The sequence below is a fragment of the Diuraphis noxia genome, unplaced genomic scaffold (assembly GCF_037042655.1).
Source record: "Diuraphis noxia isolate RWA-SAM2 unplaced genomic scaffold, SU_Dnox_SAM2 contig0003, whole genome shotgun sequence".
Classification (NCBI taxonomy): domain Eukaryota; kingdom Metazoa; phylum Arthropoda; class Insecta; order Hemiptera; family Aphididae; genus Diuraphis; species Diuraphis noxia.
The window spans coordinates 77,478,525-77,490,744 of record NW_028301713.1 but is presented as its reverse complement, the minus strand read 5'-3'; the positions used below and the strand labels follow the sequence as shown (position 1 = coordinate 77,490,744).

The 12,220-nt window shown below is 25.6% G+C and overlaps 1 protein-coding gene across 3 annotated transcripts; it reads left to right on the top strand.

Moving 5' to 3' along the window:
- The first annotated feature begins 160 nt into the window (after positions 1-160).
- On the top strand, positions 161-11,576 carry Naprt (nicotinate phosphoribosyltransferase). Of its 3 annotated transcripts, XM_089223530.1 has the most exons (15): positions 238-595; positions 683-824; positions 1,707-1,877; positions 4,389-4,515; positions 5,073-5,156; positions 5,219-5,346; positions 7,804-7,922; positions 8,471-8,664; positions 9,299-9,346; positions 9,685-9,825; positions 9,896-10,020; positions 10,083-10,226; positions 10,295-10,431; positions 10,519-10,647; positions 10,722-11,576. In XM_089223530.1, the coding sequence occupies exons 2-15, from the start codon at positions 749-751 to the stop codon at positions 10,797-10,799; spliced, it is 1,701 nt and encodes a 566-aa protein (XP_089079656.1). In that variant the 5' UTR covers positions 238-595; positions 683-748; the 3' UTR covers positions 10,800-11,576. The 3 variants fall into 3 exon arrangements, 2 of the variants coding, with proteins under 2 accessions (XP_089079656.1, XP_089079657.1); XR_016190918.1 differs by lacking the exon at positions 10,295-10,431 and having other exon boundaries at positions 161-595; XM_089223531.1 differs by lacking the exon at positions 9,299-9,346 and having other exon boundaries at positions 251-595.
- Positions 11,577-12,220: the final 644 nt, after the last annotated feature.

The window sequence follows — 12,220 nt, the reverse complement described above, 5'->3', positions numbered from 1 at the left end:
TCATCATATTATTATTATTGTCCCATATTATAAGATCCTTATCATTTATCAACGCAGAGCCTGTTGTTGCAATTTGCCAGCCATTAGTCATTTACCTATTACCTACCACATTCTCATTCTGTGACAATAATATCACGTATTATAAACAACGATTGTGCATATGTGCTACTGCGCGCCATAATACATGACCGAATTCTGGTGTAATAATAATAATACAAAAATTATCAGTTTTTACTTTTTAAAATTTCACCGACACTAAATTTAGTATTTACCGTACTGATATTCTTATAAATCATGCATTCGTGACGAGTTGCAGTAAATGGCAATTGCGGTTACTGGACAACGAACATTGAACACAATTTGCGTGTTGACAAAACGTACCTGGCTATAGACTATAATGCGAATGAGTGGAATGGAATCGTGTTGTGGACTTTGGTAGTTCAAAGCGATGTTCACGGTTCAGACTTCGGAATAAACAGAATTCACTATTCAGTTGGCTTGTGTAAGCCGTCCTGCACGGTTGTCCGTTCTTGTTGATTCTCATTTTTTTTTTTTTTTTAAGTGTTCGTTAATGGACGTGTGTACAAACACACAGGTATTTCATAACACGATTTACACAACAATGTCCTAGATAGTCGTTTTTATAATATTTATTTATTTTTTTTTGTATTTATTATTTTAGGGGAAATTAAAAAAATTATTTTAAACCTATTATTCATCTCTGACATTTGCAATACCTATTTGCAAAATGAGTATCGATGAAAGCAACAATGTCCATACACGACTTCAGGTCCACAACTGTGTAGTGCAGCCTTTACTCACAGGTACCTAACAAATAAATGGGTTTGTTTTTTTCACTACCCATTCATTTTGTTTGTGTTTCATAATATTATACATTTTTAATGAGTTATCCTATATTTTTTTTAATCAATTTCAAAGTGCAAAGTTGAAGTACTTTCCTATTTAGACTTCTCGAAAATAAACTATATATTTGGTACTAATATATGTATTTGTAGTGAAATAATGTTCAGGTTGTTAGGTATAGTTAAATTTTTTTAATTTAAATTAGGTTCCTACAAACTATTAGATTTTCATTAAGTTATAAATAATATACTAAATTTCTAGTGTTGTTTATTTAGGTGTTATTAACTGTTCATCATGATAAGGTACTTATTTAATACTACTAAACAATTATTTTCAAAATTAAAAAAAAAAAAAACAGGATTTAATTCATCATCTTCTATAACTATTTTAATTTTTCAATCATTATTTATTAGTTTATTACCTGCCATTGAAAATACGCAAGTCTATTACTTAAATTTATTTGGTTGAAGTTATAGACATTGTTATGAAAAAACCTTTCTATTTTAAAATTTGACAAAAAAAATATTGATACCTACATTTTTACTTCGTTGCTTAATGATTTTATTTGATACAAATTGTATTATATTGGATGACATACCCACGGTTAATTTATTCACAATTTCATACCTACATTTATTATACATTGCTTGATGTTATATTTAAAATAAATGTATAGTTAGTTTGTAAATATATACTGGTCTTAAACAATAATATGCATGCATAAAGAGGCACTAAATTTTATGCTAACTTTTCAATTTAAAGCTTTAATAATTATTTTAAATAAAAATGTTCTTTAGCTGAATTTATTATTCATTTACATAATATTATAATGTTTTAACCAGATTTATATCAAATTACAATGGCTTATGCATATTGGAAATCAGAAAAAACATCCGATACAGCTGTATTTGATTTATTTTTTCGTCAGAATCCATTCCAAGGCGAGTTTACCATATTTGGTGGATTGGAGGAATGCTTAAGATTTTTGGAAAATTTTAGTTATTCTGACAGTGGTAAGTTTTTGAAATATTTTCTTTTTGAAAAATTGTGGATGTTTAATTCAAAATGAGAAAATACATTTAATAATGTATATGTACCAATGTAATATTTTAGGTTATTTCAAAGTGTATGTTTGTATTTTGAAACATACATAAATAATTTCATTTTTATTATAAAATAGTACAATAAATAATGTTAGTTTGTTCGACAGTTTTTGAACATTATTTTAAAATCAAGTCGCTTCTGATTATTGAGATAATGACTTAGGTATCACTTGTAAATTACCTAAATATATTAAAATATATTTTTAATGGTATTTACATATTGATACTTATTAAAAGTTCATTAAAATATATAAAAGCATTAAATAATGTATGTAATAATGGTTGAAATTTTGGTATATTTCAAAGTAAAGATTTATTAATTAAACTTGAGTTTTGTTTAGTGTACTATAATACAATTATTGATGACAAGAAATTAACTTTTTTCTGATTCTAATTTGTTTAAGTAGTTTTTAAATGTTAAATAATGGTAGGTTACCTTTTGGATTTTATGAATAGGTTAGGTTGTAGAACACATTTATTTGTATATTGTCATTCTATTATAAGCAAAAGTTGAGAAATATGAATGGGACTGAGTAATTACTATTTGTAACTAGGTAGTTAAATTATATTAATTTACTATATTATACATATTCATACATAACATTTCTGTGCTGTATGTTCTTAAAAGATTTTTAGTATAAACATTGTTTTTGTTCGAATTGTAAAGCTATTAAACAGTTAAGATAATTAATTCATAAAAATAATTAGGTATTATAGATACTGAATCAAATATCTTTAACAATATATCTGTTATTGAATACCTACTTGTATATTTGCTATAAACACTAATAAATACTAATTTAAAATATTTCACAACTTATTTGGATTGGTACTTAATTCTTATAATATTATTTATTTTATAGGAATTTGAATCCATCATTAAAATTGTCAATAATATTTTATTACAATTCTTTTGTTTGATAAATGATTTTACGTAAAACATTTTTATTTCAATGTTGCATCTTATTTATTTGACCTATAATCAATTACGTTGGTAAGAATATTATCTGTATCTGTATGTGTTTTTTTTTTTACAATAGTTCAGTTGTTAGTTGTTCAGTTTCAAGTGAATTATGAGCTTTTTTAATTTATGTTATTTTATTTATGAAAAACTTGCTAAAAAATTTTACTATTGTAAAAAACCTACATTTCAAACACAAATAATATTCTTACCATCAAGTTTCGTAAAAGATTGATTAAATATAATTTTTAAACTAATGAATCTACACATGATCTGATGAGCGTATATTTGCTGTTTTATGCATTTGCAAGACTGTGAAAACAAATGTTAGTGTTACATCCTCTTAATTTTCTTCTGTATTATGTTCAAAAATATTAGTTGTATTTAGTTTTTACAACTTTTTATATTTAAAAAGAGATATTCTTTTTGTTTGCTTTTAAATTTAGGTGTATAATAAGTAAAATATAGGTGATCGTGCTCTTGGGCATGCAATTTGTTAAATACACAATATTTCACATCACCTTTATTTGCTAAAAATAATGTAAAATATTCAGAATGTATAATATTATTCTTGGAGAAATGTACCAACACAATTTGAAGAAAAAAATTTTATTTCCGCGTATTATGATTATGTTAAATTATTTAATTAATTAATTGTCTCAAGCTCAACATACCTTATGTGTTTACGAAGTTATAAATTAACAATAAATGCAAATAAATATAATTAAACAAAGATATAATATCTTTTGGTTAGTTGTCTGGTTAGTTTGTCTTTAAGGAAGGTGTCTTATGATGGTATGGTTTTAGTCTATATAAAATGATAAAAATAGTAAATAATTTTAAGATTGTTTGATAGCTTAAATTAAGTATTATTAGTTAACATTATTTAATTTCTATTGAATAAATCTTAAATCTTATTAACTTAAAGAATGTTTGTGCATTAACAAGAACCTACACATATTATTGAAAATTTGTGTTTCATAGAACCGATCTTACGTTGTTAGATTTAATGTAATATGAGTCAATTTAAAGTAATCTATTTATTATCAAACTTATATTTTAAAACATTATATGTGTTTGTATGTTGACTTTTTATGATATTTCAATTTTTTGCAATATGAGTACAAATATTATAATTACATAATGTTCATATATCCCAGCATATCCAAATATCTCAAAAATCAACACACAAGTAGATAATCTTATTTTTGGTTTTATATTAGAGGTTAATTCATTCTAATTCTAAAGTTATTTACTCGAGGAAAGTTTTTTTTAACGCAAATTTGCTTTGTTTGTCTGGGTCAAAGAGAGGCAACATAAAGTGCACTGATGTCATTTTAATATTTTTGTCAATAACTGCTGGTCAATTATTCTATCAATAGTTACCTGTATACATTTTTTTATAACTTTTATTGTAATAGTAGTAGAGTAATTGTGAAAAATGATTTTTGTTTTTTCAGATATTGAGTACTTAAAAACAACATTACCGCCGACTATTGAACAATCATTTTTTGGGTATTTGAAGGAATTGACAGCTAAAGATGTGAAATTATATGCTATTGATGAAGGTTCAGTAGTGTTTCCAAGGTAATTGAAAAGGAAATGTAAATTGTTTATTAGTCAAGTGTTTATTAGCACTGTTAAGATTAAACAGGTTTTAGTTATATAAATAATAAATAATAAATAATTATTGTGTTGTACACTTATTATTTTGTATAATATTAATTTGGGTCATTGATGTCAAAATTGAAAATACTAAATAGGCATTTAAAGTTTTTGTAAATTATTTTTTTGTGACTAAACTTTTTTTTACAAAGATTCTTTCGAGTATATTATATTATTACTAAACTACTAGTAGTGAATTTATTCTGAGTATCACTTAATTGTGATTATATTTGATATAATTATTTTTCTAAAATCCAAACAGCATTTATGTCATTGCTATTATTTAATAGAGTTAGCCTTTAAATGGAATCAAAACACTTAAGTACCAATACAATTACTTCGACTCAGTACCTACTACTGTATGATATTATAGTTTATATTATATTTTTATTGGTCTTATCAAAATTTGATTTTAGAATTGTTTAAATAACTGTTTTCTGTAATTATAATATAGAATTCAATTAGTATTTTATTTTCAGAGTGCCTCTAATTCGAGTCGAAGGACCTTTAATTGTGGTTCAACTTCTAGAAACAACTTTATTAACATTGGTCAACTTCTCTAGGTATTGACTATTTATAAAATGTATAAATTTAGCACTTAATAATATTTTTTAAATTGCTTTAGCTTAATGGCAACAAATGCAGCTCGGTACAGAATGGCAGCCGGTGATAATGTATCACTATTAGAATTCGGCTTAAGGCGTGCCCAAGGTCCTGATGGTGGTTTGTCTGCTTCTAAGTATGCATACATTGGTATGTAATTTTAACATTAAAAACAAAAAATAGTCATGCGTTATCAATTATTACGATCACAATTTGCTAGTGTGCTGAGTACTGGTTGAACTTGGCTATTGATTGCAATACAAGCAATGTCAGGCAGTGACTGGTACCAAGTGAATTATGGCTAGATATGTGTTTTATTACCCACCAGTAATCAACACTAAACTTGAACTCAAACTTATTTTGTTTTGTGTAATTTTATCACGAATTCCTTAAGTAAATGACTTATAATAGATTTTTAATAAACCTAAGTTTTATTTTTCTGACAGGTTATAAATTACTTTTTGAGTTTTAAACTCTTCTATAACAATAATAATAATTGTTTAGTTATTAATATAACTTTTTTTATATTCCTAGTACATAATCAGGGTGATACAACAAATTTATTTTTTAAATTTAATATACTAAAATTTGTGTATTTGTAATATTAAATAAAAATCAGAATCAGTGTTACCTATACAAAATTATATCATTAACAAAAAAAAAGCGGGAAAGTGGATGTCCCTCTGCTGTACAGTAGGTTACAAGTGGGTTACTGTAATGGATGGAATTAAATTTGAATCCAATGATATTATATCAATGTATACGAAAAACGATTCTGAGTGGAGACGGTTTATCTGTCTAGAATATATTATAGATAATTCAAACTTTAAATGCTTATAAAAAAAAATTGTGACTATATATTTCTTTTATTTTTCAACTGCTATTGTAAAAATATGTTAGGAGCCTTGTATTAAATTTTCAAATCTTAGATATAAAATGAAAATTTTTTATGAATTTCTAGCATAAAATGATTTACGAATTCGTGATTTTTACATAATATGTTGCCAATATTCAAATCAAAATATTATTTCTGTATTATTTAATTATTATCTTAATTTTCTTTTTAATTAAATTTGCTTAGTATTTATCTTTGAGGGTTGGTTATGGTGTTAAATTTATTAGTATTATTATAATATGTAATTATATATTATCTCTACTTCTGGTGCAGAAGTAATTGTATAAACGTCTATAAACACAATACAATGCATGCTACAATCAATAGCTACTAGTTTAGATAACTGGGCAAAAAAATACCGGGTTTCATTTCTCTTCAGAAAAATTTGGCTGTGCCTTGTTCACAAAAAAAAGGAATGTTTTTGCTCTGAAAATAATCATCGACAGTACTGAAGTCGCACACAAAAACATTGTAAAAATTCTTGGAGTAATTTTGGACCGACAGTTATCATGGGCTCCTTACATTAAACATTTAAAATGTTCTTCCGGTAACTCAATCAAAATTTTGAAAATTCTTTTTCACACTTCATGGGGTGGGAAAACATACACGTTAATTAAGATTCAAAAATCATTAATACAGTCTAAACTCAACTACGGCTCATCACTGTACAGATCTACATGACTGCATCCAAATCCTTACTTAAATGGATTGACAGCGTTAATAACTGTGGTCTGAGACTGGCTCTAGGTGTCTTTCGGAGTAGCCCAGTGTATCAGTATTTATAATATCGCCGGTGAAACCATTCCTGAAATAAAAAGGTTAGAGTTACATCTTAAATACGCAGCAAGATCCGCTAAACCAAATAACACCATTCACGAAATAAACAATCACCTCTTTACAGAAGAGTTGAAAGATATCAACTTGCTCATCATAACTTAAGAAAAAAAACGTTCATCCTCCGTGGACTTGTTCATACGTCATACCCAATTAACATTGAACTTAGCTAGCTTCTTAAGCATCTAACCCCTCCCATTATTTTCAAAAACTTCTTTAAAAGCATACTTGATAACTACAAAGACTTCCAGGAAGTATACACTGATGAATCAAAATGGGTCGGATTCTCGATAATTTTCCCAAATAAGAATATATTACGCAAATTACCCAATATTTGCTCTATATTCACAACCGAAGCATTAGCTATCCTCTTGGCAATCGAGATTATAATACATGAAGCTCATACTAAGTTCATAATCCTCAATGATTCACTGAGTACGGTAAAAAGTATACTATACCATTTCAACCCTGGGGACGTTGCTTCTAAAATTCAGAATACGCTCAATAAAGCTTCCCTTTTGGGGGGTATATGTATTATCAATAATTATTGAAGTGTATTATTATACGTATTATTGAAATAATTGTAGAAACTTAAAAAATGTTACCTCATATTTAAACTAATTTTGTACTTTAAATTTATTGACATCATTCTATGGTGTTTGACATACTAATTAGATATAACCAAATATTGACTTCCAAGTTATATGAAATGTTTTAGCAAAAATGATTGTTTAATTTACTAAGAAAATTTAAGTTATAATACAAACTATTCTTTGAATTAGTAGCTGATCCACTCTGACTCATTTTCATTGATCAAAATAAAATAATAATAGTATATCATCAATGCTAAGTAATTTTTTTATACTTTTATTCTTTAGGAGGATTTGATGGAACAAGTAATTTACTTGCTGGAAAAATGTTCAATATACCAGTTAAAGGAACTCATGCTCATGCATATATAACATCATTTTCTAATCCTAGTGAATTGAAAACTAAGGTACTAATATATTTTTTTAATGTTAAATCTTTTCCTATTTTTTTATATGGTTCTAAATTTTGGTTTTTAAATTAAAAATAAAATAATAAAACATTAATTGAAGGTTAACTAAACGTAATGTTTCTTCTATGATATCAATGATAAATTAATGAAAAAAATTATATTTTATGGGAAATTAAGAATTTTATAATTTTGTATTTTTATTTAGTAATTTTTTTATTTTATAAATATTTCTAAATTGTATTAGATAAAAAACCAACTACCCTACACTTCTTAATTTTTTTTTGACAATTTATTGCTGTTTGTTTTTTTCTTATATTTTTTATAATGCTTTGAGAAGACCAATCAATGATGTTATCGTAGTCTCTAAAGTTTTTATTTTCATAGTTGCTTTATGAAACTTTTTAAGTACTATTCCTATCATAAACAATATTTTGCTTTGTCTAAATAAAATTTTATTTTCTACTCACGTGGAAACAATTTTTACTAAATATTTTATGTATTATACCCTTGATTATTATACATATTATGTTTTGATTTTTTTTTAGACTCTTATTAATTTGAATAATGGCAAAGAACAAGATTTGATTGACTTGACTTTATCATGGCGTACTACATTATCAAGCCTTTTACACATATCTGAAAGCCAAGCATCTGATGGAGAACTAGCTGCTCTTGTTTCATTTGCAATTGCTTTTCCTGAAGGTTTTGTAGCACTCATAGACACTTATGATGTAAATAAGTGAGTTTAATGTGAATTTTACAATAAATATTAGGTGATTCACCTAATTTATGATATTAGGTGGTTCATTTAATAGACCATACCAAATTTACTTTGATTTTTTTGCTTCAAATGTAACTTTTGGGATACTTAAGGATATGCAGATATTGCACATTTGTATTTTTCACAATTCATAATTAACATATACATATGTATATTTTATATAATATATATAATATATTTTATAACAACCTTAACTTCAGCTAATATTTTTGTTTGTGCTTTTATGTTTCTATATTATTCAAATTTATAGCATGCCTATTTCAAGTGAATTTAACAAGTAATATGATTAAAATTCTTAAATATTCCAAAAGTTAGATTTTTAAATGATTACATAAAACAATTAATGTGTTAAAATAAAATAAATGGTTTAAAATTCTTAGATAAATAGGAAATATGATAATGTTAGTTACGTTTAAATTACATGTTAGAATTTTTAAGATTTTATATACAAGAAAAAGGTTATTATCTTTGAGCATTTCAGCAAATTTCAAATTTTCCTCTTCCTTTAAAATTATCAAAACATTATAACAATCATAGAAAAAATCTAACCTACGAAATTAGTCAGTATTTTTTTCTGTTCTAAATATTACAGGTGGCATTTCTTAGGACCAAAAGAACTACCTGTCATTTCAAGTTTTGGGTAAGAATTCCCATTATCCATTATTCGCATGTGTTTGACCTTGGGAGATACGCTGAATGCTTTTTATGTTTTTTAACTCTAAATTTAATAATAATATCAAAATTATATTCCATATCCATACTTCACTTATACCCATTACAATTTTTACATTTACAGCTTGTAAAAATCCACAAATCATTTTTGGTCATAAACGCATGCTTGATTAGGTTCAATGGTTCGCACTGGTTTAATATAATAACTATTCGAATATATAGTTATAGTCTTTAGAATTAGATATTAATTAATATAATAATTTATATAACGTGTGGTGTTTATATAAGTTTTTTTTCCTTTTTTAGAAGTGGAATTTTGAACTTCTGTGCTGTAGCCTTGGCATTAAATGATCTAGGATACAAGGCTATTGGTGTTAGAATTGATAGTGGTGATTTAGCCTATTTGTCAAATAAATCTCGTGAAACGTTTGTCAAAATTGCAAAAGAGTAAGCAAATTGTTTAATTTAAAATAGAACGAAAAATGAAAATATAAATTCTAATATTTAAATTATGTAGATATAATATACCTTGGTTTGCTAATTTAACTATAATCGCATCGAATGATATTAACGAAGAAACGATTTGGAGTTTAAATGATCAAAAGCATAATATTGACTGTTTTGGAATTGGAACGCACCTAGGTAAATTAGAAATATATTTTATGATATTTCAAACAATAATGCACCAAATGTTTTGAATTTAGTTACTTGTCAAAGGCAACCAGCCTTGGGATGTGTGTATAAATTAGTTGAAGTAAATGGCACACCTCGAATTAAATTAAGTCAAGATGGCAGTAAGATTACAATGCCTGGTAAAAAGGATGCTTTTCGACTGTATGGTGCTGATGGTATGTAAACTAAGAATTGTATGTTTGAATGATTAAAATATAATTTATACTATTTTAATTGCTCTTAGGATTTGCCTTGATAGACTTATTGAAAAAGTCTGTTGAAGATCCACCATTAGCCAAAACAAAACTTCTTTGCAGACATCCATTTGATCAAAAAAAACGAGCGTTTGTTGTACCATCAGAAATAAAACCTTTATACAAAGTATAAATTAGATTTGTAATCATAAATAATAATATATTAATACAATTTATGATTATTTATTTATATTGGTTCATTTTGTACATCTAGGTTTATTGGGAAAATGGACATATAATGCAACGACTACCTGATTTAAAAGAAGTTCGAGAACATGTTAAAGAATCTTTAAGAACAATACGCCCTGACATTAAAAGAAATTTGAATCCTACTCCTTATAAAGTATTTATTCAAAATTATACTTAAAGTATTTAAGTTTAAATTTATAATAACATATTTATCTTTAAAAACAATAGGTATCAGTGTCAGATGATTTGTATGAGTTTATGCACGAACTATGGATGCGAAATACGCCAATCGGAGAGTTGTCTTGATGTGATGCTTGATTTAATATGACCTACAGTTATCAGCTGATGAAGTTAGATTCAAAATAACCTCAACAACACGCTTGAATGTGCACTCACTTAAACACAAGCTTTAAGTTGTTTGACTAAAAGTAAATTCATTTTGAGATCAAGGAATGAATAAATTATTTAACAATCTCTTAATAAATTATTTAATTATATTAATTCAACATGTAGGTGCCAATGTATTTATTAATTTTGAGCACAAAAGATATATTTTGGTTATCAAATAGTGATCACATTTTAAAATACTCCAACTAAATTTAAAATGAAATCACTTATTTTATTTTGTAAATTTTGAGTTTATCTTACACAAGAATGATGTGATGAAATTGAACAAAACATAAATCAAACAATTTCTAGTCTTGACAATAGTAATTTATCTAAGTACTTAATGCAATTGTTTTGTTTATTATCTCAATAAGATTAATACCAGCGTGTATGGCATTCCTTTTTTTTGTTTTAATTTTATTATTTTTGTGTTCACCACTTTTTTGTTGAAAAGTGAAAAATGTTGTTTAGCTAATGATTCTATTTAGATGTTTAGGAAATACAAAAGTTAATATTTGTAATTTTTCAAAAAGTTTATTTTTTTACTTGTATAATTTTATTGAGTATATTTATGTTATAGATATACATTTTTTGGGTATTTTAGGTATTTAAATGTATTTTTAAGAGACAAAGAAAGCTTATACATTGTTAATGTTTGAATTGTAGAATAATTACACGTTTCTATTTAGTATTTCATCAGTGTTTATTATTATTTTAATTTAAAACAAAATCTCTATAATTCCATCCTGATCCTATATCTTGACTCTATTCGGATTTGCTTCCAAAACAATCCAGAAACATAATTTTATAATTGTTTGAAATCAGAATGTTTATATCAGGCGTTCTATGAGAATTTACCCATTGCAATAATTTTATGACATAATGGAGATATCAAAATTCTGGTTTTGTTATAAGACTCAAGAATAAGAACTACAATGATTTCATTTTTTAATTTATTTTAATGTTTTGGTAAAAATGTATTTTTTAATTAATTATTTCCAAAAATATTGAAGTTAACCATTTTTAGATTATTTTTCTAAAAATATTGACTTACAAAATTTTATTTTCATTAATTTCCTGATTTCTAATATTTTTTCTAGTTTTGAAGAAATAAAATTTCATTATAACTAGGCACACTGAAAGCATTTGGCCAGCCATACGAGGACACCCGTGCCGCTTTGTTCCACATGTTTGATAACACTATGGTGTTAAATAATTATTGAAAATTTGGAAATTTGCAAAAATATAATTTTGAAACGTCAATTTTTTCAGAAAAATTAACTCTTCAAAATTACTATAGTGATTTTTTTTGGAAATAATTTAATAAAAAAATATCATTT

What these genes read in the sequence shown, in the direction of transcription:
- Naprt (XM_089223530.1), top strand. Translation starts at nt 749, where the DNA reads ATGAGTATCGATGAAAGCAACAATGTCCATACACGACTTCAGGTCCAC. An exon ending in AGTGCAGCCTTTACTCACAG is followed by an intron (nt 825 to 1,706) that starts GTACCTAACAAA and finishes TGTTTTAACCAG; the next exon opens with ATTTATATCAAATTACAATG. An exon ending in GACACTTATGATGTAAATAA is followed by an intron (nt 8,665 to 9,298) that starts GTGAGTTTAATG and finishes TAAATATTACAG; the next exon opens with GTGGCATTTCTTAGGACCAA.